The 26,680-nt window shown below is 38.7% G+C and overlaps 2 protein-coding genes across 2 annotated transcripts in view; both read left to right on the top strand.

The window, feature by feature from the left end:
* LOC117303943 (collagen alpha-1(XXIII) chain-like) overlaps nucleotides 1–19,974 on the top strand; it is an 83,465-nt gene extending 63,491 nt beyond the window's left edge. Inside the window, exons 3-4 of the mRNA XM_033788411.1 lie at nucleotides 17,618–17,671; nucleotides 19,913–19,974. Of these exons, the coding sequence (XP_033644302.1) occupies nucleotides 17,618–17,671; nucleotides 19,913–19,974 (116 nt within the window). The remainder of the gene's footprint in view (nucleotides 1–17,617; nucleotides 17,672–19,912) is intronic.
* The window catches only part of LOC117303942 (collagen alpha-2(V) chain-like), a 36,582-nt gene continuing 29,774 nt past the window's right edge, over nucleotides 19,873–26,680 (top strand). Inside the window, exons 1-7 of the mRNA XM_033788410.1 lie at nucleotides 19,873–19,929; nucleotides 21,111–21,155; nucleotides 22,292–22,426; nucleotides 23,811–23,837; nucleotides 24,552–24,596; nucleotides 24,790–24,843; nucleotides 26,068–26,094. Of these exons, the coding sequence (XP_033644301.1) occupies nucleotides 22,304–22,426; nucleotides 23,811–23,837; nucleotides 24,552–24,596; nucleotides 24,790–24,843; nucleotides 26,068–26,094 (276 nt within the window). The 5' untranslated portion in view covers nucleotides 19,873–19,929; nucleotides 21,111–21,155; nucleotides 22,292–22,303. The remainder of the gene's footprint in view (nucleotides 19,930–21,110; nucleotides 21,156–22,291; nucleotides 22,427–23,810; nucleotides 23,838–24,551; nucleotides 24,597–24,789; nucleotides 24,844–26,067; nucleotides 26,095–26,680) is intronic.

The following is a 26,680-nucleotide window of genomic DNA, read 5'->3' as shown; positions in this document are numbered from 1 at the left end:
ATGGTTTCGGTTGCCCTGGTTGTGGCCTTGGTGCCCCATGAGAAGTTTCTCTCAGACTTTAAGATTAGCAAATGGAACTGCCCACTGTAAAATGAAAATGGCTTGACCCTCCTGTTATAGACCTTTCTTTTGTACACTTGATGTACTTGAGGATGTGGTTTTCAGATTGGATTCTTTTTAAAGTAATCTTGCTGTACGGTGTTTTTGTTGGTACAGATAGGGTCATAGATTAATAAAAAAGTCAACAATTTAAAGACCATAACATTTTATTTGGTGACAGTACTGCAGCTGTTGATGAGTGTAAACTATTTTTTTGAGAAAGGATTTGCTTCAAAGTAATGATTTGGATATATTTTTTCACCCACAAACATATGAATCTGAGTCTAATAAAACACCATGAAATCGTTCATAAGCAAGTTCAAGTGCAAAATCTGCTGACAGTGACACTGGAGTCGCGCCATTAAAAAAAAACAGTTGTGTAGATTTGTCCAGTCTTAATATTTTGTAAATACCAGCCCTTAGGGATTCCTCTTGGCCTGGTCTGATGGAGCACGTACCCCACTGGGAGCTGTTTTTGTTTGATAATTGGCTACTTACGGTGCTATCAGAAGTGGAGGGGTGGAGGGTAGTGGGGTAGGAGCATGGGAGAGTCGTGTCGTTGGCGGTTGGAACTGACTACTGGTGTCCATGGACTTGGCCGGTGCCCATTAAATTCTCGTTCGAGTCACTTGTCATTTATTTCTGTCCGGATTCCTGGTGTGGCAGGGGGAAAACTCGAGCATGATTTGTTCTCTTCGTTGTTTTGTTTGTTTATGAATTTGAGGAAAATTTGTAGATTATAACAGACAGAAAAAGATTTTTTTAAGTTGCCTCCCTCTTAGGTGATCCACTGGCTGCCCCTTTCCAAACTTTATCAGAAAAACTAATCATTTAAAAAGAATATTGAAACATCATTTAAGAATATTGAAACAAATTTTAACTCGAAAAAGCCTACCACAAAGACCATATTAATAAGAAAATGGAACTTGATCTTCCAGTCAGAAAGACATCCTAAACTTTCCCATCCCCCCCCCTGTCCACCCTGTTTAAACATCGATGTGGTTTTAGTCACAGTCTCTTTTTTACAGCTTTCTGTTTTGAAAAGGCAGGCCATGAAGTAACCCTTGACACCACAGCAACTGCAGCGATGCCCTGTGCTTCTGCCGTGGTGCCCTGTGCTTCTGCAGCGATGCCCTGTGCTTCTGCCGTGGTGCCCTTTGCGAAGTTCCAATACAAATAATACATTTTCCTCATAAAAAAATGCCCCTTATCACAAAGAAATCCCTGTGTCCGTTCAAGAGTGAAGGTCAAGGCATAATGTGGCTATACCAAACAGTTGGACGACTTGACCTGGGGGTATGCGACCTAACCTAAAGCAAGCAGTAGCCTGCGGCCATTGCTACTTACCCCGGAAACAAGACTCAAGCCTAAAGGATCTTAAAGGCACTGGACACCTTTGGTAATTGCCAAACCTGTGTGTTTTCGTATGCTTGAGTTTGAGACCTCAGCAAATTCAATTCAAATATTTTAGTGAGCAATCACTTCTTCCTCAAGAACTACATTACTTCAGAGGGAGCCGTTTCTCACAATGTTTTATACTATCAACAGCTCTCCATTGCTTGTTAACAAGTTAGTTTTTATGCTACAAATTTGTTTGGGGTAATAACCAATAGTTTCCAGTGCCTTTCATTTTTAAAGCTGTCTGTTTGAAAGGAGTCTATACTCAACAGGAAGACTTGACCTAGGGGTATGCGACCTAACCTAAAACAAGCAGTAGCCTGTGGCCATTGCTACTCCCCCCCCCTCAACAAGACTCATGTCTAAGGGATCTTAAGACTTATGACTCCCCACCTGTTAAGATTGGAAAATCTGTTCCAACGAAAAGCCACAAATCTCCTGTTTGAGCTCACAACCCGTCATGACTGTTTCTTCCCATGAAAACGTCCCAAGAAAAAGATTTAATCTGTTTGACGAGAGAAATAAAAAAGTTGATGTGAAATCTGAGCGACCTTGGAATAAAAGGAACAGTTTCCCACGCGAGTATACGTTTTATTAATTACATAGGATCAGCATCAATTACTTATTTCACTGGAAAGGTTTTACTTTTGTTCACACGGGGGACTCTGCTGTCAACTGATAAGGTTTAATAGCATTCTGAATAATACAGGAAAGCGATGAGGGGCCAATACAGCAAAAAGAGGGGTTCAATTCCATGGAGTATAGCTATCTTAATGGCACTGGACACTATTGGTAATTACTCAAAATAATTGTTAGCATACAAATTTACTTGGTAATGTACAATGGAGAGCTGTTGATAGTATAAAAACATTGTGAGAAACAGCTCCCTCTGAAATAGCAAAGTTTTTGAGAAAGAAGTAATTTCTCACTTGTTCCCCCCGTAGGTTTGGATCCAAAGTGATCTCAACACCAATTACAGAGGAGTTGTATTGCCATGGCAACTTGATTGATTTGTCCTAAATACTGGGTGCTTATTCATAGGTTTATTTTAAGATTAGGCTTATGGGCATCAGGGTAAAATTATGGGATAAACAGTTTTTTAGATTTATAGGGTTGACGCACTTCAAGTGAATTCTGTGAAGGAGGGTCATAAATGTTTGCCCTGAACTTTTTTTTTAGTGACTGGCCAGCAGGACCAATTAGCTTGTTATTTCACTAGTCCACAGCTTTTTCACTCGTCCCTATTTCAAATATAATATGGATGCTTTTCAACACTGGACTAGGCCATTCTACGCTTACAAGGCTAGTGCAGAAATTAAGCGCTTGCACGCAAGCGGGGAATCGTGATCGTAAGCACAGAATTCAGCGGTAAGCAGAGCCATGAAATTGGGCCATGTTTGCACGGGTTCCCCCTGGAATAATTCTCTCTTGCGCTTTCCACCCACATCTATAAACTGAAACTTCTTACCTTGTCTTCCCTTCGATGGCAAACACTTAAAACTTTGCCTAAACTCAATGCTTGCCCAAACTTAAACAAAACTCTGTCTGCCCAGACTTTATGTTGCCTCGCTGAATGTCAAAAATGACACGCATAATGACTTTGTATTCAAATACTACACCAGCGGACAGTTTCAGAAAACATGTGTGACTTGAACTGCTTCTCAACCCAGCATTCCCAGTAGATGACAATGACAAATAATGATGACAACGATGATGTCATGGCCAATGACAATGACTGTTCCTAAGGCAAGAACTGAATCATCGTCCCCTAAAATTAAAAGCCATCATGCTTAAGAGCGAAAATCACGGCCTATCCCGCTCAGAGAAGATGACCCTTAGCTGTGATTCATTATCGGTTCTATTTTTCTCAAAGGTTATTAATGGTCGATGATCCGACCCTTAGTTGTACTTTGCAAGGGGTCGGCTAACACAAGATGTCTTTCTTGGGGGGAGTTTGACAGTCTGAGTTTTACCCTCAAGTGACCAATCAAATGATGTGAACTGACCCAGTTTTGGGATCTTCTGGGAAAAGTTAACGGGTCTGGAATTCCACAGAGGCCATAGGGGTGTTGTTGCCCCTTGTCTAGGCCTCGGTGCCTGTAGATTCTTAAAATTGCCCGTTGCAAACTTAAAAGGATTCACAGACAAATGTCCAGAGCTGAAGTTTCACATATGTAGAAATGGCACAGTATTATTCCTTTTAAATTTGTCAAAATTGTAAATAAATAACCTGAAGTGTCTATAGTAGGCCTACTCAATCAAATGTTCCTATAACTTTTTCTCAAGGAACAAATGCCTGAATTTTAAATATGGTTTCTCGTCTATTCTGTGTTGACTAGATCGTCTTATAGCTAGAGGAGAATTTGTTTAGGTTAAAAAACATTTGATCAACTTGATAAACGACAGCAATGCAAGTAAAGCTGTTTTAGACAGCTCCGTTCGCATTTCCATCACAACGGATTTCCTTTATGGCATTCTTTGACCACAAGTTAGCTGACGAAAATAATCCATTTTTGTCATCAGACTGCCACAGCTGGTCGAGTGTTGTACTGAAGGAATGCTAGAGAAAATATCACAGAGGAGTCTTGTGTATTTGGGGAGACTTTGCTTTGTTTATTGCCCTTGCGTCAGAAAAAGGGGATCAGTAGAACGTGTCGTGGAACATGTAGTTGGTGTCATGATTGACATACATTCTCAAATTGACTATAGGGTTATTTTTTTGTAAAACAATATCATACCAAAAACCTTACTAATGCAAAAGAGTTTTGTCAATGACAGTTGTGTGGGAAGGTGTTTTAAAAGTGTGGGCGACCAATTATGAGTGGCAATCCCTGTGAACATCTGTACACAAATTCAGCCAATCAAACCAGGAACATCATGGGGAACTTCTTATCTTTTTGATAAATGCACTGGGTTATTTTATGTGCATTACCAAAAACACTTGACCAACGGGGTCCCATCCCAAGGACGCTTAAGTGTCTTGCTTTAAAGTCACAAGTGCCGCGATCAGGACTCGAACCCACACTCTGCTAAACAGAAACACCACAGCTTGAGTCTGTCACTGACACAACATGTCACTATAACGCCTTCTTAATTAGAATTTAAAGACACTATTGGTAATTGTCAAAGACCAGTCTTCTCACTTGATGTATGTCAACATATGCACAAACAAACAAACCTGTGAAAATTTTAGCTCAATTGGCTGTCGAAATTGCGAGAAAATAATGAAAGAAAAAAACACCCTGTGTCACACTTAAAATGTGTGCGTTCAGATGCTTGATTTCGAGACCTCAAAATGTAATTCTGAGGTCTTGAAATTTCGAGACCTCAAAATCTAATTCTGAGGTCTTGAAATCAAATTCGTGGAAAATTACTTCTTTCTTGTAAACTACATTACTTCGGAGGGAGCCATTTCTCACACTGTTTTATACTATCAACAGCTCACCATTACTCGTTAACAAGTAAGTTTTTAAGCTAACAATTATTTTGAGTAGTTACCAATAGTGTCCACTGCTTTCAATTAGAATTTCATGGAAGGTTTTATTGAGTGGAGGTGCGCAGTCTTTTTTTCTTAATGGTTTTGAACGTAACATTACAGCCCTTGCCACTATGAAGTCGCAGATAGTCCCAATTAATCTCAGGAGATTGTAACATCCACGTCAAGTTAATTGATTCAACTATAAACTGAATCTTTTCCTGTTTTTGCTTTTTATTTTCTTAAAGGTAGGTCCTTAAATTGGTTTTTGTCAACTTATAATTGATTAAGAAAATTATCAAGAAAGATACAATAACAGTCATCCCCCGGAAAGTGTTAGCTGAAAACAGTGTCTAGTTATTGAGCAAACGGCAAAAAACTGTCACGATATTTTCATAAAAAATGTCAAATCCATCCGTTTATATAGCGGGGTGACAAGAGGTTCCTAATGTCATTAAATCACAAGGAATAATTTGTCCAAATATTGTCTCCCGTCACAACTTCTAATAATAATCTTGGCTTCTTATATCGCTCATATCCGTCACTCAGTGATGCTCAAGGCGCTTAAAGCCATTATACACTTTCGGCACAGAAAAAAAAAAAAAGTTCATAGATTTACAAATCACTCACAGGGTTTACAGAAGTTAATGGTGAAAGACATCTCTTGAAATATTATTCCATGAAATGCTTTACTTTTCGAGAAAACATTAAAACAATTATCAATTCTCATTGTCGAGAATTACGGATTTATTTTAAACACATGTCATGACACGGCGAAACGTGCGGAAACAAGGGTGAGATTTCCCCGTTATTTTCTCCCGACTCCGATGACCGATTGAGCCAGGTTTGTTGTTTTTTTTATATCAGTTGTGATACACGAAGTGTGGGCCTTTGGACAATACTGTTTACCGAAATGGCTTTAAACATTCAGTATTTTCCTGCGAAGTATGCGGGGCTACGTTTTTTAAGTATGTTTTGAATTATGAGACCTACTCCTTTTTACAAGGTGCTGTGGCGTAATATTCAGCCAATCAAACCAGGAACACCGAGGCTAACCCTTTCTCTTTTTGATAAGTGCACTAGGTTCTCTAAAATGCTGTAGTTCTCTTCACTTGGCTGGAAGCAACTTTGTCACTTCAGGAATCAAATACAGATTGATGACACCTGACCTACAGATGAAGAACTTGGTTCCTTTTTGCAAGTACTTTACAAAATGTTTTACACTAATTGCAAACTTCCTTGGCGTGTGTATCATTGCGTGTTCCACAAATGGTGAAATTAGAAATCAAGAATTAAGTGAGCGCAATTAAATTTGACAATATCTTCAGGTTTACCGTCAGGTCTTGTTGACTTCCTTGGGAGGTGGTGAATTTATGAGTTTTTGTGGAATTATTATTACTAAAATGCGGATGTTGGTTATTTTAGCTGGAAGTGAACATGTCAGAATAAGTAAATTAAATTGAACATTATTCCTTCTGGATAATGTACTGAAAGTTTTCCTGGATCACATTAAAATGTTCTCACACAACAATCTTATTATAGGTATGGTCAATGAATTTGTAAATACTTCAAAACTTAATTACCGTAAGGACTTACTTGGCGAGAAGCCAGGACTGCTTCTCAAACTACCTGAGAAAGGTTTCTCTTCAAAGTAATATGGTTTTGATAATTTGTCACTCATAAACTTTTTAATCTGAGAAGCGATTCGTGCCTGAATCATTTCTCAGATTTCTGAGCGTTTGTGTCCATTCGTGAATGCTGTGGCCAGAGACTCGTTTGTTAGCTGCTGTTAACTCTCTAAAAGTTGGCAGATGCATGCATGAGATTCCTTGGGGTTGGTGTCCATTTGATGTTGCTGTGACCAGAGATTTGGTTGGTACTTGCAGTCACCTCACTAAATGTGGACAGGTTTGACGCTCATGTGAAAATACTGTGACAGTTTATTGCTGTTTTGTCAGCTATTAATCAAAACTTTCTTGATACTTTTGTCTGGATAGGCTGTTTTAATCAGCTGACAAAAACTAATCTAAAATCCTTCCTTTAAAATATGTTCTTCGCACGAACATTTTCGATTCTGTTGCAATACATTGCAATACAATTAATTTAGAGGACCAGATGAACTGGAAATAATTATTCACTAATGCGCATGTTGTTTCAATTAAACAAACATGGCCTGCCATGGGCTTCCACAGCCTTCATCTAGCTTAAAGGTACAGGATTTGTAGAGCTGACAAAATAGTCATAGTTTTAGTTTTGTCTGATCAACCATAATACACAAAATAATAAAACGTGTGAATATTTTGGCTTAATTCTGTGTTAGTCATGAGAAAATAATGAAAACCATGCTTAATTTTCAGCATCTAAAACACATTGTCCTTAATTTTGGTTGTAACAACCGAAATCAGCTGTTGCCTTTTTTAAAGTAGGTTTTACAGATGCAGTTTTCTTGCATATGACTTCATTACAGAGAGAAATATTTCACAGAAAACTTTGCTCTTCGAATAATTATGAACTTCATAATCAATAAGTTTTCAGACTAAAAGTAAACAATGTTGTTATTATCCCAACCAATCCTGTATAGGCCTATAATATGACTTTAAGCAATATTTTGTGAACCCCCCCCCCCCCCAAAAGGGAAGAAAAAAAAACATGAGGCCCACATTTTCCCCTCAAGGCCTTCCACAACAAAGATGAACTTTTACCACTCGGAATAACTTGGGGTAGCGTTTGTTTACCAGGTCAATGACCTCTGGGGTCGTCGGGGTCACCATCGGAGGCTCAATCTTTGGTCACCGCTCAGAAAGAATTACTGTTGCACATCCTCGAAGGCTAAAACCTTCCCTTCATACAACCACACAGTAACCAAGATTCATTAGTTTGTTTTATTGGACCAAATTTATGCTTGCGATACCTGCATTTTATGTTCTGCCACCCCTGATACGAGGTGCTGAAAGACACCCACCAGTCGGATGTGATTTTTTGTAAGACTCAAGGGTTTTGGAGTGTTTTTTTTTCTTCTTTTTTTCCGCTGGAAAATGTTTGGACTGAAGTGTAACTTGTTATTGGTGTACGTGACACAATTGATAACAGTTGCGCAAGCGGCGTGCTTTCGGTTGTAAAGGGAACGAGAGGGTTGGGTAAGGTATTGAAATGTTGCGTCCATCTGGTCCATCGAGTATTTAGGGCTGGAATGTTGCACAGGTCATTGCCACGGCTGCAAAAGTAAATGTTCCCATACGACCAGATTATCTGATTGGTCTTCCCTTTTTTTTAAAACTTCACAGTGGGTTTGCCTTTCATGAGCAACATTTCCTGAATTTGGAGCGCAAAACCGCTCGACCATGACACAAGTTGCTGAAGTAGAAAATAAATTAAGCCATTGGACCCTTTCGGTACAGAAAAAAAAGAAAAAAGTTCACAGATTTACAAATAATTTACAGGGTTTACAGAAGGTAATGGTGAAAGACTTCTCTTGAAATATTAGTCCATGAAATGCTTTGCTTTTTGAGAAAACGGTAAAAACAATATAAATTCTCATTAGCGAGAATTACGGATTTGTTATAAACACATGTCATGACACGGCGAAACGCGGGAAAACAGGAGTGGGTTTTCCTGTTATTTTCTCCCGACTCCGATGACCGATTGAGCCTAAATTTCCACAGGATTGTTGTTTTATATATAAGTTGTGATACACGAAGTGTGGGACTTGGACAATACTGTTTACCGAAAGTGTATAATGGCTTTAAAAAACTTTCTGCTAAGCAAATAACAAGCAGGATACCAGTGACAGATGGTAAATGTAACATGGTATTTTGGTTGGTAACCTCATTCTGGTAAACATTGTTGTGCGTAGCTATATTGAGTGCTTAAGCAATTCTATGAAATTAGACACTTGAAAATTTAACTCAATGGCGCAACATCAACTGGCTCAGAAAATTCTATGAATCTGGATTGAAACAGATGTTTGTGTGATACAGATGTCTCTTCTCCAGTAATTCACATCATCATATCGGCGACTATGTTTAACAAAACAAACATTGCCAGTCAAGACAAATACTGATGTCCAAAACCAGATTGTCGCAGATGTACCGGCAACAGCTTAGGAGTTAAAACACAAACTTGTGCCTCCTAGAAATCATTTTGCATAAAAACCCACTGGCATTTCCGCAAATTAGACTCATCTTGTCACCGCAAGTAGATGTTTGTGTGATACACATATCTCTTCTGCAGTAAGTTTTTAACAAAACGAACATCGCCAGTCACTAATACTGATGCCAAAACCAGATTGACACACATGTACCGGGTACGGTCTGTTAAAACCACAAACTTACTTGGGCTCCTAGAAATCATTTTGAATTAAAACCCACAGCAGTTCCGCAAGTTAGACTCATATTGTCATCACAAGTAGATGTTTGTGTGATGCAGATATCTCTTCTGCAGTAATTTGTTAACAAAATGAACATTGCCAATCAAGACCAATACTGATGCCAAAACCAGATTGCTGCACATTGTACCGGGTACGGCCTGTTAATTTAAACCACAAACTTGTGGCTCCTAGAAATCATTTTGAATAAAAAACCCGCAGGCATTTCCGCAAGTTAGACTCATCTTGTCATCACAAGTTCATTTATCAACCCATCTTGCACTCTCTTTCCCTTCTAACCATAGATGAGGTACCCTTTTCGACCAGCAAGTTATGTTAACACAAACACGACACCAGCGATAAAATATTCAATTTGGGAATGCCACCGTTCAGTTACAATAATACAGTGTGGGTTGACCTGACATAACAAAAATGGTTGACGATGTACTTTATTTTGGGGTTTATATTTACTCTGTGGTTTCACATTCTGAGAGTTTTCAACCTGCAACCTTTTAGCGGAATGGAAAAAAAAAACTATGATTTGTGTCTGGAAATCTTTCCCTGGGAGTTCAGTTTGCCACCATTATAGGACCTTTGAATGTATTTATGTTTGGTGCCACTGCATAAAATAACTCTGATGCCTGAAGGCCTCACACCTGAAGGCTTCATGCCTGAAGCCTTTCTCAGATTTAAATTTTGGGGGTGAAAATAACCTCTTTCTCTAAAACTACATAGTCCAGGCGGGGTTTATAACAATGTTTTATAATATCAAAAGCTCTCTGGAGCTCTTTATCAAGTAACTTTTTAACTTGAACAGTAATTCCCAAAGTTTACCCTGCCTTTCAACAAGTCAGTTTGAAAAAATTCTTTATTGTGATCCACATTTGGTATTAAGTTACACAATTTTGATATCTTGTGACTCAGGGTTTTCTCTTAGCACAATTTCAACTTTTGCCCGAGAAGTTGAGGTTCCTAACCGGGGGAAACAAGCACAGTTTTGGTTGCCGCTCTCTTAACTCAACCAGTATGATTAAAAAAAAAAAGGATGATTCACGATGAGATGTCGAAGGTCATTGGGAGAGGTGGATTCCATAGGATAGAGAGTCAAAATCTGGGTCAACCGAGGTCACTTAGGGGTCAGTCTAAAATGTTCCAGGAGTGTTTAGATATACAGTGTAGTGTACTGTATTAGTTTTCAAGGCTAAGTGAGACCAGGCACAGGTGTGACTAACACTTATTCAACCCCTAAGAAAGTGTTAGTGGTCGACCACTAAACTTGTCGGGCAAATACAGTCCGTCAGTTCCATCTTTTATTGAAGTCAGGATGCGGTTTATCGTCTGACGTTATCTTCCGAAGCTTATCTGATGAAACCTCAACAATTGTGACACTCCTATAAGACACTCCTAAGACTTGTCGGATGCTCTGTGCCCTGCCCTCGGGCGATCTTTATAAGAGTCTATCTTTGAAGAAAGAGATTCTCTTAAGACGTAAATCCCAATTGTTGCAGGCGGCTAGGCATTCCTATGTCGGGTATTAACCTTGCTTTTCAAAATCCCATGACAACTGCCGTAATCCTGTATCACTTTCGTTCGTAATCCTGAAAGGAACTGGAAGGAACACCCCAATCCCATGGTTCCCTTAGAGTTCTAATTGATCAATCTTGAGTTAATAAGTTCCTTATGTTTTACTACGGACTTGAGGATTAACTCCTCTTGTTAGTCAGCAATGGGTGAGGAAGCAGTCATGCACTAAAAGAAACGGCTGGCCTTCCTAACTTTCATGTGGTGGGAAAATTTAAAGACACTGGACACTATTGGTAATTGTCAAAGACCAGTCTTCTTACTTGCTGTATCTCAACATATGCATAAAATAACAAAGCTCTGAAAATTTGAGCTTGATTGGTCGTCGGAGAGAGATAACTAAAAAAACACCCTTATCACATGAAGTTGTGTGCTTTCAGATGCTTGGTTTCGAGACCTCGTGGAAAATTATTTCTTTCTCGGAAACTATGTCACTTCAGAGGGAGCCGTTTCTCATAATGTTTTATACCATCAACCTCTCCCCATTACTCGTTACCAAGTAAGGTTTTATGAAAACAACTATTTTGAGTAATTACCAATGGTGTCCACTGCCTTTAAATCTACATTTCTGTAAGGATTAAAACAATCAGCTGGCTCCAAAAAACCAACGGTATACATTCCATTGAAGGGCTGACATTTTTGCTTGGCGTTGACAAATCTTACTTACTTTACCAGTCGAAGTGCTATGTAATGTGTTCAGTTTGTGGCTGGTTCCCAGCTTAATTTTGCTCTGCAGAGAATTTCATCAAGCAATATCTGGCTGAATGGCAATAGCTTTATAAGCCATTAACTCATAAACTAACAGTATACTTTCCCTTTAAACTAAACATGTGTTTCTCTGAACCGTTTGACGACTTTCAGGAAAACCTTTCAGACAGTGAAACATTTTCTAAACCAAAAAGTATTCTCGGGGTACGGTTGAAAATACAAGATCCTAACTTATCAGAGCTGTGTCTGATTAAGACCTTTACGAAGTTAAATCATTCTGACACATCACATGTGGCTGGTACAAGCTTTTTTTCTTTCTCTGACATAATTGTAGGCGGTAAAGTGATTGCCGACTAAAATGAAAACCAAGTAAAAGTTAGAGTCATAGATTGGTTTGTGTCAACGTAATGATTGGTTTTTATCACGTAATTATTGATTTTTTTGTCAATGTAATGATGATTTTTACAAAAAAAGTTACATGTGAAAGTTTCTGCTGAAAGCAGTGTCTAAATTGCTGACAAAACAGCTAAAACATTTCCCTGTATTCTAACACGTCAAATCCATCTGCGTTTAGAGAGTTGACAGCGGGTACCAACTGCATTCAAAATTTTGCCAGCAGCATGTGAACAGACACCAACCCCCAGTAATCCTAGAAACCATTCATGAATCAACTGTTTTGTTGGTGAGAATTGTTCCAAACCATCTTACTTCGAAGGGAATCCTTTGCCAAATGCCGGTTAAGAACCTTAGGACCAGTCACAATTTCTCTCCGGGTTGTCCTGAGCCCAGTGTTGAAGAGCCATGCCTGTATGCTGCGGTTTCGAAAAGGGCAAGGGCACCAAGGCTTTTTTCTCCTTGGTAAAGGGCAACCTATGAGGAAACTGTAAACTCTTACTGGAGCTTTTAAGGGCACCGAGGCAGTGACTAGGGGGAGGCAATCGCCTTTGTTGCCTCCGTAAGTATCAGGTCTGGAGAGCATCCCTGTTTCTTTTGAGTTTTGGACCAGTGGAAAAGCTGAGAGACTAGTAAGCTTGGGCGATATCACGATATTATCGAATATCGCGATACTAACTTGGAAACGATTTCGATATCGGATCGATTTGGTTTTTATCGAAATATCGATACGCGATATCGATTAAATATCGCAATATCGGGATGTATTTGCTAGCTGAGACATCTTGCACCCCATAGGTTTTGAGTAAAACCAGCAGAATAGGTCATTAAAACACCTCTCTTATGCTGTGACTGTCTCTTCTACAACTTTCACTTGGAGTTTGAACACTGATGATGTCAAATTTAACTAATCACGATTATATCGAATATCGCGATATATTGTCGGCGATATATCGTGAATAAAATAAATCGATATCGCCCAAGCTTAGAGACTAGTGAAATGACAAGTTAACTGGTCCTGCTGGCCAGTCAATAAAAGTTTAAGGGCAAATCTCGTAAGGACGTCCTATACTTTAATGCATGATGACGCAGCGATCAAGCCGTAGCTGTAGCCAATTCAAACACAGCCATATTGTCTGCAAATGTGAGAAGGAAAGATGGAGGTTCGATTGAAAACACATCCAGCTTAAGAACCTGTTAAACAAGTGTCCCCTCCAACTATGGTGTGTAAGAATTTTCGTCCATTAACACGCGTCAGCATATGGTTTATGCGATGAGATATGTCTGGGGTATCACCTATCGTGTGTATTGGGGGGGAAATATGACCAAATATTGCTTGGGGAACATTGAAAGATCCTATTTCAAAGTGAATGGTTCGTGTCTAATTAACGTGAGTCTTAAAGAGCAGTTGAGGGAGAAGCTTGTCTGTCACGTACCGTCTGCTTGAGATCAGTCCGGTAGTCGCTGAGCGGTATTCCCAGTATGATGGTTCTGTCAGTCAGTCGGCCTGTACCCAATATGAGCAGCTTCCTCATGGACAGGTGGGCATGTCACCTGAGCAAGAGATCAAGTCCACGGCAACCTGCTTTTATTTTCCTGTGCAAATTGACTGAGCTATCGGTTGTCGTCGGTTGCATAGAGGGGAGGGGCTGCTGTCATTCCCCGAGTCACTTGGACGGGACCGAGAGGGGGGGATGCCAGATGTGGTGGATTTTGAGAGGGGTGGTGATTGTTATCTTTAAGTCTTGCTGTGGGAGGTATTGAAGTGAGAGGATGGCGATCTTTAAGGAGGCAATGGAGATTGATGGTTGGTTGTGTCTTAGAGGAGTAAGAATACCTCCTGATGCCTGTATGCTTCATTTTTGAAAAGGTAAGGGCACCAAGGCATCTTCTCCTTGGTAAAGGTCACCCTATGAAGAAACTGTAAATTAGAGCATTTCAAGGGCACCAAGGCAATGCCCAGGGGGCATGGAGGCAATTGCATTTGTTGCCTCCGTGAAGTATCAGGCCATCCTCCATGGATGTGTGGTTCTTGGATGAGGAAGATAATATACAGCACGCCTGCAATTACATGAAGGCCACAATGGCCATGCCCTATGTTGCCCTTGGTCTGCCTTGGTGCCCCTTCATCAAATGTTTTCCATAGATTTTTAAGATTTTCCAATGAAAGTGCCCTTTGGAAATGAAAATGGCCTTGCCATCTCAAAGATGAAATTCTTTGATCAGGAATAGGAATGTTCTTTTGCGCCTAGAAAGAAACCAATTTATAAGTCGCTCCCTTGTCAAAGTACAGAATATATCTTAGTGTCATATCTTAGATGTGTGTGTTCATAACCAATTGGACAGTGAAACCCGTTTCTTTGTAACCCTTAATAAACAATCCACTGCCATTTGTTATTGTGGCATTAGACTCTGTGTACTCAAAGAGTCGCTATGGAAATTTCACAGAGGCCAGGGGTAATATTATGTTGAAGCGCCATGAGCGTCACTGAGTGACGGTCATGATTGCTATATCAGAAGCCACTATAATTATTATTACTAAAGTCAACTCAAAATCTTCTAAGAGTGACTCCATTAAAAGCTGCCTTTATTTTCATTGCTCATGCTGTGAAATTGCTTTCCCTTGATGTACGAGTTGCTAAGTAAATTGAGAATGAGCTTATTGATGTACTCCCTTGTCGTCGGCAAGAGTTCATCTTAGGTTTTTATCTGCTTAAAGGCATTGCAGCCGATTTCACGAAACACTAGGATTAATCCTATCTCGAGTTGGGACGAGTAACCCAGCCTAACTTAGGATGGATTCAATGCGTTCTAATATCTTCGGATACGGAGTTGTACTTGTCCTAAGTCTTAAGATTAATCCTACGTTAGCAAGAGTTTGGTGAAATCGACGGCTGGACACCTCTGGTGATTATCAAAGACCAGTCTTCTCAGTTGGTGTATCTCAACATATAATAGTAAACCTATGAAAATTTTGTCAATTTGACCAACTCAATTGGTCGTTGAAGTTGCTAGAGAAAAAATGAAAGAAAAAGCACCCTTGTCGCACAAGTTGTGTGCTTTCAGACGCCTTGAATTTGAGACTTTAGCTGAGGTTTCAAATTCAACTCAATTATTTTCGTGAGAAATTAGTCTTTCTCAAAAACTATTTTACTTCAGAGGGAGCCGTTTCTCATAATGTTTTATACTATCAATAGCTCTCAATTGCTTGTTACCAATTAAGTTTTTATGCTAACAATTATTTTGAGTAATTACCAATCGTGTCCAGTGCTTTTGCAGGTAGAGTCATCGTGAATTGGTCTTTGTCTGTGTTATGCTGATTTATTGGTTATGAAGAAAGATCCTTCAGAATCTTATACAGCTTATCTCTAAACATCAACACGCCATAATATTCTCTCTCCATGAACCATGTGACCAGTGAGTCGGAAACCACACCCTCGTCGAAATATTCCAACCCCTTCCTCTCGGAACCATGTGAACTGTGAGGAGAAAGCGACCCGGGGGATCTGTAAGACAATAGCAATCCCTTGAATCTGAGAACCGTATTGGTTTGCCCTTAACTTTTCCAGTAACTAGCTGGCAGGACCATGGGCCAATTTCATAGAGTTGCTAAGCAGACAAATTTGCTTAGCATGAAATTTCTTCTTTGATAAACACAGGATTACCAACCAAATTTCCATTTGTTGCATACTGCTTGTTACTGGTATTCAGCTGTTGTTTGCTTATCCTGAAAATCACGTGGATATTCGGTCGGTAATCCTGTTTTCATCAAGGATGAAATTTCATGCTAAGCAAATTTTTGTGCTTAGCAGCGCTATGAAGTTGGGCCCTGGGCTCCATTTCACAAAGAAATAAAATTCCAATACAAACTGTCAGTATTTCCATTGTGATTTGTTTTGTGACCAGGGTTGTATGTAGCTAGACCAATTTTAGTGGGCAATCCAGTATTTTTTCGAAATCCGCCAAAGGCAAGCAGACCAACAAAATTATTTGAGTTGTAATAACTGTAGGGACAGTTATTGCTGAAGTTGGGCCAGGTTTCCAAACTGATCGTGTACAGAGCCGTGCAATCAGTTGATGAGTGGCATTTTGTACCGCGAAGAATCTTTCTCTGTGACATTTGATACTCCTTATCAAATAGCTGCGTCTTAGATCAATACACAGGGGACAATATTTTGAAATCTGTGCACACAAAGTGTTTTGCTCAGGGTGCTGGGGCAACAATTGTTAGTCCTGCGCTGGGCTGCCAATCATGGCACACCGTGGCTACAATATTGATTGTGACACCACACTTTCATGTTCAAGTGTCTCATCTTGTAGAAATGTTAGATTTCCTTGAGGCAGAAATTTCAGGCCTGGAATTACATGCTTGACATGGAGGCCATCCGTTGCCCTGATTGGCCTTATTGCCCCTTCATTGCCCTTTCAAAGTTGAAAACCAAGACCAGAACTATACAAAAACGTATTTTGAGAGCATTTTATGAAAATGTCTTCTTCGTTTTCTGTGGCCATTACGAATATTTTGTTTATTTGGCTACGGTGTTATTTTAGTCTGGTTTACCACAGTCTATCCCTATGCAAACACACAGAGAGATGGAATCTGGGTCTGGGGATCTTGGTGGTAAACCGCCGGATCGAAATTTACGATTTATGATTAGAATCTAGAAGGATCCACCATGCTCAAGTCAAAGCTTTAAAGTGGTTAAAGGGAAGCTGTATATTTGGTAATCACTCTTTTAAAATTAAAGGTGATCAAAACTTACTTGATTTTGGGGGTTGAACAAAGAATTGACAGTGCAGCAGCTTTTCGATAGTAAAAGGTATTCTGAGATTCAGTTCCTTTTGAAGTAATGTGGTTATGGAAATCAGTTTTTGTTGCCCAAAATTTGAATCTGAGAGGCCTGGCTGACAGTAAAGCAGTCACCGTTGGGAGAAAAAATAGTCCACATTGTGTCTGAACCGGTAGTTTTGTATTTCTAGCGATGCATGGGTCTTTTAAACATCATGAATCGTAACATTTGGGAGGGTTCTGGTCTAGAATTAGGGGAACCCAGGCCAGCAAGCCATTTTCAAGAAAGCTTATACAGCTATAAAATCTCATGCCTGATCCAATGCATTTATGTGGTTTAAATATTTTGTTTCAGGTGGTAATTTGCATGATTTTGTTGATTTCAAAATGTATTTATTTTTAAAATGCACTTCTTGTAAAACTACCGATATGGTATCTAGACCCCTTGCACAACACAGAACACTCCTCCTAAGAATGTCCACCATATCCATAATTTTGGGAGTCAATTCCTTCATGCAAGGTGTTGACCCCCCCCCACCCCCTCACCCCCCAAATGACAGACAGAGAAGCACAGGTAAGTGTGCTGCCCGTTGTGCAATGGGTCTGTTAGTCTATACTGTCTATTGTACCATTCTTTTGAAGTAGTTTTGTCTTTATGTGAAAAAAAATAAAAATTGATACTACTTTTTGAATCTGAGAATTTCTGGAATGTTACAAGTTTATTTTTGTAAACGGTAAACAATGGTTGCATGACGTGTTGTGATATTTTGTTTATTTGTTGTTGTTGTTTGTTGTTCTTTGTTTACTTCAGGACCCCCTGGTTCCCCCGGCGATATCGGTCCCCCTGGTGAGAAAGGCAGGAGAGGTAAAAAAGGTGAACAAGGTCCGCTCAATCCTGTGTGTTTTTTTTTTTCTCATTTTTTTTTTGAGTCGTTTCCAAAGAACTCTTTCCTCTTTCTTTTAATCATTTCTGCTTCATGCACTAACTGTTTTGCTTTCATCTGAGCTTTGCACATGCACTGATTGTTTTTAGTTCGTCTGAGTTTTTGCACATAATGCACAAAGTATCACACTGGCCGGGTACCAGTATACTTTCTTCTTCAACTGTAGAACAACTGGTTACCAGTTTTTAAACTACTAACATAAAACTTTAGCGTCCATTAAAGCAAAGGATAGTGGGATACATTTCTGGTCTAAAAATAGTCCAAAGGGGCTTTCCAATGATGTCAGTGAAAAGCACAAAATATGCTACGGAAGATCACGAGGGCCCGCGTTTGTAGCAATTTGTTTTGCTACGGATTATTATGTAGGGTCGGCAGTTATGGGTTTACAAATTTTTCCAACCTTATTCATTTCTATATTTACTTTTTTACAGCCCAAATCGGCCAATCTTTGGCAGAATGTAGACCTCTACTGTCACTTAAGCATTAGTTACAAACAAATTCAGCTCCACAACTTGGCAATCGGACATACTTATTTGGGAGGGAAACAAAGTCAAGGGTGCATTTTTTTGTTACTTTTCCCAAACGGAAGCTAGTTATGATTGATACATTACTCTCTCACTCAAATGGAAAGTAATTAATTAATCCTAACCTTGCGATATTTGATTTATATTCACTTACACAACACATTGCCTGTTAATATCCCCTATCCTCTCCGTTAATTAGCAGTCTCCCTGAGCTAATTAGTGATGTCCTTGGATTTGGAAACAAATCTTAAGATTTTCCTGAACGGAGCATCCATTATGAGTCATTAAACATTGGGTTTTGGATTTCAAATCATTTACAAGAAACTTTGGAAATTTTTGCTTTTTAGAGAAACTTAAAATGAGCTTTCCCGTTTCCAAGGAACAGTCAAAATTTAACAAAACTTAATGAGAGATTAGACTCTGCTAGGGTCGAAACGTCAGGCCATTAACTATTTTTTGCATTTATACTCTCGGTCCATTTGGTTGGTAAGTTGTTTGCAACAGCTAATTCTATTTTCTGAGAGATTAGCTAACATCACAAGGCTGGAAGGCCACTTCAAAAGTGCTATTCACACGACAACAATATAACTGGGGTCCCTTGCTTAATTTTAGCATGGTTGTAAAAATGTAGCAATGTTTGACAAGATTTTTTCAAGAGGACAGTAGAAACAATTGTTGTCCTGTCAAACGAGATACATTTTGTAATATTTAACAACCTTGCTATAATTTAGCAAGGAACCCTTGCTAAATTGCTCTCGTGTGAAAGTGGCTTAAGTGAGGGCTACACTAAACTGATGTTGGCTTTCGACCCAATTCAAATTTCACCAGAGGCACGTTGTCACCTATTCTTGGGGTTGAAACAGGGTTACCCAACCATATGACAGACGAAGCACATTATCAATGTACACGATACAAAATAAAAAAGACTGATTTCTCAGGAAATTTTGTACTGCTACTAACTCCACCCCAACTATGCTTATCTTTGTACTAAAAAAAGTGCTTTTTGCAGAGATATTTTGCTGTCCAACCATTTTGTTCATGGGAATGAGTAGTCGTTGTTCCTTAAGTTATTTAAAACAACAAGACAAAACTTTCCTATAAGAACAAAAGTTCTTAGTAAGATTAAAAGAATATTCATTTGTTAATTTTGACCTTTAAATTGCACTTCTGGTAAAACTGCACCCAATTAATATTGCTTGCTATAAGTTTCACTGTTCGATCACTTGATATATTCTAGCTTTATAACAAACATAAATGTTGTTTGATCACGCAAACATAACAAATAGTTTTTATCTTGATTTTGTGTATGCAAAATAACCTTGATAACAGTTGGAACTAAGAACCATAACTTCATACCTGACTAAACAGAACAATACAAATTGTTCACCATGAAATAGTTAACCAAGAACCATGATAACTTGTTCACCTAGAACCATAATATAGTTTAACTAAAAACTATATTATTTAGTTTGTTCACTACAAACCATAACACAGTTTGTTCGTTATAAGAACCATAATATAGTTGGTTCCCTAAGAACCATAATCTGTTTTGTTCCTTAAGAACCATAACATAGTTTGGAGTTTCATATAATCTAAAACTTGTGGTATTAACACTGATTGTTTTCTGTTTCTTTACAGGTACTGCAGGGTTCCCTGTAAGTATTGGTTATGTGTCTACTTTCTTTTTCTTCTTCTTTTGAGTGGAGCTCTAAGACTCCGTTTGTTCATCTCCAGTAAAAACAAAGTACAAACATCTTCAATGGAACATTGACACATACTGTTAGATCAATACATTAAGGATAAAAGAGGCTAGTTGAAAGACAATGAACAAAGGTGATATTACATACCAAACAACAAGGACATCAAAACATGATAAAAAGCAATTTTTTGCAAGAAAAAACGTTACACTTAAAACGAACGTAAAGGACAGTAACTGGGAAGATGAAATTTGATTTAAATCAAAATGTAAATTTTGGAGTGTGGTCTTCATTGAGGACACACAGAGATTTGTACAATTTGCTAAAACTACTTGTTCTGAGTCTATTCCTCTCCCTTAGTAGAAATGATCTGAGGGCTTCTTTGTAGATCTTATCACCAAATCACATCATAATAAAGTGAGGTGAAAGCTGAACTCATTTGGATAAATAATTAATTCATAATTATTGTTATTTAAAGGGAAAGTACATGACCAATTGAGCCCAAATTTTCACAGGCATGTTATTTTATGCCTACGGTGGTATACACTATGTGAGAACACTGGTCTTTGACAATAACCAAACGTGTACCTTCCCTTTAATAAAACTAACCCATTTCTATCCTACTTATTGATTTGTGTCTGTATTTTTGTACTGTTATCTTCTAAACAAAGGTTTGAACAAAGACAAATTGACTGGAGTGGCACTTGAACCAAAGACCTCCGAATCAACATACCGGTGCTTTACCGTCTGAGCTTTCCATCCCTATGTTGGCTGTCTCTTGTCCCTCTATTATTATTAGTCAATCAATATCTCTGTTCCGGTGGCGTTCAATTTTGACTGGTAGAGCACTGTCATGTTAATTCAGAGGTCCTTGGTTCAACTCAATTCATTTTAATAAGGGAGTCAATGTGTGGTGAAGAGGTTTTCAACTAGTGGTTTAATCCCAACGAGGCCTGGTTCTTGATAATTTTACAGCGACAAAGTTGAGGTAAATTATCAAGAACCAGGCCTCGGCGGGTTTAAACCACTAGTTGAAAACCGATTCAACACGCTTTGATCCAGTATATTTTTCTTAGTAACTAAATATAAACGAGGTATATTTGTCCTTGTGGTTTTTAACTTGTTTTATATCTCGACAGGGTCCGATTGGATTAAAAGGAGAGACTGGTGGTGTAGGTGGCCAGGTTAGTAAAATAATGAAAACCTCAACAAACAAAATTATCTCCTGACTATGACACCTAGAGCAATCTAGTCAAAACTTTGAGACCAATTACGAACTCCCTCCGTGGTAGTGAAGTTAACAACGATCTATTAAAAGCTAGAGTTGTAGTCCCAGCCGATTTTGTTCCGCCCAGGCAGTAGTTAAAAAGCAGGACAGTTCTTTACAGAACTGAGAAGTCTCCTGAATTCCGAAAATCTACTCTGTGATAGAACAATATAAAGTAAGACAGTTCTCCAAAGAACATAATCTACCTGGCAAATAGACACACACATGGTGTAAGCACAAACCAAATATTAAAATATTAAAATAAAATAAAACAAGCAAGGCACCCTACCTATAAATACCCCCCCCCCAATTTCTGCCAGCTCACTTAGCACTAGCCATACATGTACCTACTTCTTTCAATATCTATGATTACATTTGGGATTTGTAACTCAAACACGTAGCCGGCGCGGGTGTTGGTTTTCGGAAATAATTTTCTTTCCAACATATCTTACCTGTGGTATTTTCACCTGACCTGAAAAATCCATTATAAAAACTACCTCCCCTTTGGAACAGGGGGGCCCGGTCGGAGGTGGGTGCTGCAAACGAAATTTGGAAGAGATGTTATAAGGAAAAAAGCTCCTGGCATAAACATGTGCCATTCCTGTTTGTGTTGGGAATAGGCTGCAGGATGCTTGTATGTGATTATTGTTGACAGGGTTTTTGTTTGGATTAAAGACACTGGACACTATTTGTAATTGGCAGTTTGGCAGGTTACCATGTTGTGGTAAGCATAATTGTGGTTGCTTAGCCACTTTGTTGTGCTTAAGCAACTCTATGAAGGTAGCCCCTGTGCCCAATTTCATAGAGCTGCTTAAGCACAAAAAGTAGCTTACCAGAATGAGGTCACCAGGCAAAATACCATGTCACAGGTAACAAATTTGACTGGTATATTGCTCAATTCTGCTTAGCAGAAAACTGTTAAGCAATATTTTCAGTGTTGCATGCTAGCTAGCTGCTTATAAACACATTTAAAACTCCTCCGGACACAATTTAAAAGTCAATCAAAATGCCGACATTCTTTGTAAATGTATCTCCATTTTTTTTCTCTGATAGGGTCTTCCAGGGATGCCAGGACCTATTGGTCAGAGAGGCGATCCGGGCTTTAAGGGTGATTTGGGATCTAGCGGCCTCATCGGTCCCCCTGGTCCACCAGGAACGCCCGGGGACCCGGGTAAGAAGGGTGAAAAGGTGAGAAACTCGCGGGTGACTTTTTCAGCCGATGATGGGTGGATTGAGGGGATGGTTTGTTTATGGCAAAGTCCTAAACAAACGGATTAGTGTTTGTCGTTGGAATACATTCATCAATGGAATGACTTTCAGATGGGAAGTATTCGACTGGTTAGTGGACTCCAATTTTATAACTGTACTTAGCAAGGAAAAGAAGTAGTTGACAAATTATTTTGCTCAGCATTACTGACTACAGGGAACCAGTTACAAACACTATTCATCTTATGTTACTTTGGCTGGTAACGTATCCCTGCTTCGATATAAAACCCAAGGGCTTTGTCACATGAGGCACCTTTTACAGGCAACTTAGAGTGTATGAAACAAGACCACTTTGGTAGCACATGAGTAAATTTGTTAGCATTGGTTTTAGATCCACAAGAGAAACAGGTGAACATTGAAAAGTCAATGGCTTTTCTTCTTTGAGATTGCCTGTAATTTGTTGCCTGTAATTTGCCTTGTGTTGCAAGGGACAGCTCTTTTTAGATTCTAAGGTGGCTCGGCTTTCTTTTTTTTCACTTTGCGCCGTTTTCTCTGGTCATCGTCAGGGAAGTATGGTGTCACTACTAAGGAAATTGAATAAATACATTAAGGTTGATTTTGGTCAGTTTACTGTGGGAAATGGTTCATCAACGCAACAGTCACAACTCCGAAGTAACCACTGTGGTAGAACTCATCAACAAACAAAGTTACTGGCCGAAATACCATGAAATTTAAATTAATAGGATCGGTTTCCTGCTAGTTTGTTTTCGAAGGTAGAGGTTAATTTTGTGTCTATGAAAAAGCCACTGGAGCGCCATGGCAGCTCGGGGGTGGATTTCACAAAGGTAGTCCTAACTTAGGACTAGTCCCAGGCAATGCTAAGAGATAGGATTGGTCCTAAGTTAGGACTAGTCCTAAGTTAGGACTACCTTGACCAGCCGTCGATTTCACCAAACTTTTCCTTAATTAGGATTAATCCCAGGACTTAGGACAAGTTAAGTTCCCTATCCATAGACGTTAGAACGCATTGAACCTATCCTAAGTTAGGACGGGTTACTTGTCCTAACTCAAGATAGGATAAAATCCTAGCATTTGTGAAATGCACGATGGAAGAACTAGTTATTATTATTTGTGATTTTTATTATATGAATGAATTTGTTGAGCGCTTTATGATTCTAATTGCCTCCAGGCAGCCTAGTAGCAAAAGTTGTGGGTTTGAATCATCCTGCCAATAGGATTTCTTTTACCGGAATCAGGAAAGAACTCGGGAGTAAACAGATGTTTTGTTTGGTTTAATTCCATATTTTGTTTTCAATTTTTCAATGTGATTGTGTTCACTTAAGGTTTATTTTCTTCTCTGTTTTAGGGTGATTTCGGTGTGGATGGAAGACCGGTAAGTTCAAGGAACCAGTTTTGATAAAATTGTGGTTTTATTTGCAGAAATTTTTTAAGGGTTTGGGTATTTTTTTGTGCGACACAAAACCCCAAATCTACAGATTTGACATTAAACTTAGAAGGTTTAAAGATACTGATGGTAGAAAGCTTCCCTTGAAATACTTGCTGAGGTGCAGTAGTTTTTGAGAAATTAGTAAAACAATTTGTTTGCATGTACAACAGATTTACGCCACTCTCCCTATCACATTGCTCTGTGATTTTTTGATTCTTAAAAACTTGACCACTAAATGAAGCTGAAACTTTTACAGGGAAATAGGACCAACTTCCAAATTAGATCAAGAAAACAACGGAGATCCTTCTCTTAACCAAATCATGTCAACTGACAGATGAATTCCGTCTTAAAATTCTCTGACTCTTTGATCAATTAAATCACATCAATTGAATTCAGGGAAACTAGTTCCACATGATGAACTAGTTCTTCCTGATAGATCATATAGAGAAAAAAAACATTTGGCAGGTTTGTGGTGCAATCAAGACTCTAATAAAATAGTTCCTCCCGCAGAAATATTTCCTTCTTAAAAAAATTTAAAATCAGGTTTGAATTACAAGATTATTCTTCTGTTGCATGGACAAATTTTGATAACTTAGTGCTGACAAATTATTATTTTTTTTTAGTTGGCTCTATAATAAATGTGTTTTGTTTGTTTTACAGGGTTTTGATGGTGAGCCGGGCATTATGGGAAAACCAGGACAGAAGGTACGAATCAGAACCGTAGATTGTGTGAAAATTTCAGCCTCTGCAATAAAGCTCTTTCTGAACACCGCTTTTGAAAAATAATCATTTCAGCCCCCCAAAATCCAAAATGTTTTGTTCAACAATTGAGTTCATGATTTTCTTTTAGAAAGTGGTGGAATTGTTTGATACAGTGGTTGTTTATTGTTGTTTTTAGGGTGACAAGGGAAGTATTGGCGATACAGGTCCAGAAGGAATGGTCGGTCCAAGGGTAAGTAAAACTAACGTTACAATAGTGTTTATTATTTGTTTTTACCCTAACAACGACGAGCATTAAGCACTGCATTCTAAGTGCTTTCCCGACTTCTGTGAAAAAAATCCTCAGGCAAATGAATCGGATGGTATTCAAACCCACACCCTTTGCATTGATAGAGCAGATGTCCTACCACTAAACCGCAGAGCTAGCCCAGTATCTAGAGGCAGTTCAAATCCTGTATTATGTGTAAGGGGATAAAGAATATAATTTGTTTTTATCCTGACATTGGCGGAAAACTGAAAGTCCTGCAAACAAACTTGCAAAACAACTTTCAGAATGCTCACACTTGTTAATGAAAATGGACGATTTTTGTCACATTTTGACTTGTTTTTCCTTCTTCTTGTTTTGGTTGTTGTTTTTTATATCCTACTTGATTTATTTATTCATAAGGGACAATTTTCTCTGAGCCTCTTCAGAATAGGCCTGTGATTTGTCAGGATTCTTCACTGATCTTTCAGTTCCTTCAGATTATCTTGAAAGAGGCAAACTTGCCAACACAGAGACCAATTTCATATAGCTGCTTAAGCACAAAAAGTAGCCAAGCACAACATAATTATGCTAACCAGAATAAGGTTACCAGCTAGGTAGAATGTAAACTTTGTGACTGGCATCCTGGGCCCATAATTTCATAAAGCCTGTAAGCACACAAAATTGCTTAGCATGAAATTTATTCCTTGATAAAAACAATATTACCTACCAAATTTTAATTTGTTGCTTATTGCTTGTTACTGGCATTCAGCTGTTGTTTGCTTATCCTGAAAATCACGTGGAAATTTGGTAGGTAATCCTGTTTATTTTTATTAAGGAAGAAATTTCATGCTAAGCAAATGTTTGTGCTTACAGGCTCTATGAAATTGGGTCCAGCTAGGTCATCATTGCTAAGCAGGGATTTCTAAGCAGAATAAGGTTACCAGCAGAGCTATGTCAACATGTTCATCTTGTGACTAGTATCTTGTTCATTTCTGCTAAGTAGACAATTACTAAGCATTTTTTCTGCTTTTAAGCATCTGTATGAAATCGAGTCCAGAACTTGAGATATATATTTAAAATGATGTACCAACACCAAGGAGAAATTCTTAAATCTTTAAATTTCCATACCATCTCATCAGAAAATCATATAATATTTTACGAACTGCAGATCGTGCTTTTTAAATATTTTGTTTTCATTTTGTGTTGCAGGGCCCTGAAGGTCAATCCGGAAGAATGGTAAGAGGCTTAACAAATTTTTGAATCTACATCTCTCACTTTCCAAATCTCAAAACCCTCTACCACTATGTTGGTCCCGTGTATTGTGTAACGCACGATAAAGAACCAAGTGCACTTATTGAAATTAGAAGGGGCTCGTCCCGATGTTCCTGGTTTGGTTGGCAGCATATTACGACACAGCACCTTGTAAACCAATGCATGGTGCTACGGTTTAAGTCTCATATTTCAAATGTAGTCCCACATACCTTGCAAGAAACACTGTACATGTGACAGAGCCAGGAGCAACACTGAGGGACGTATATATGCGCTATATAAGAAGTCACTATTAGTACATATATACAGTGTGCAGTTCCACTTTTCCACTCAATCTGAGCCCCTTCTTATAAAGTGCAACTTTGTTTCTCAACTTTGTCTAAAAGAGTGCAGTGTCACAAACATCTCTCTGTCAATAAACATAGCGATACCTAATCATTTATCAAGTCCCTTAATTCATCCGGTTTGAAGATTTGTGTTACCCCATGATGTGGGAGGAAACTACGTGTGTTTGTGAAATGCTTTGCGTGTACTTGGAGTTCTGGATCACTTA

This window comes from Asterias rubens, chromosome 20 (assembly GCF_902459465.1).
Source record: "Asterias rubens chromosome 20, eAstRub1.3, whole genome shotgun sequence".
Classification (NCBI taxonomy): Eukaryota; Metazoa; Echinodermata; class Asteroidea; order Forcipulatida; family Asteriidae; genus Asterias; species Asterias rubens.
This window is presented reverse-complemented; position numbering and strand designations above follow the sequence as displayed.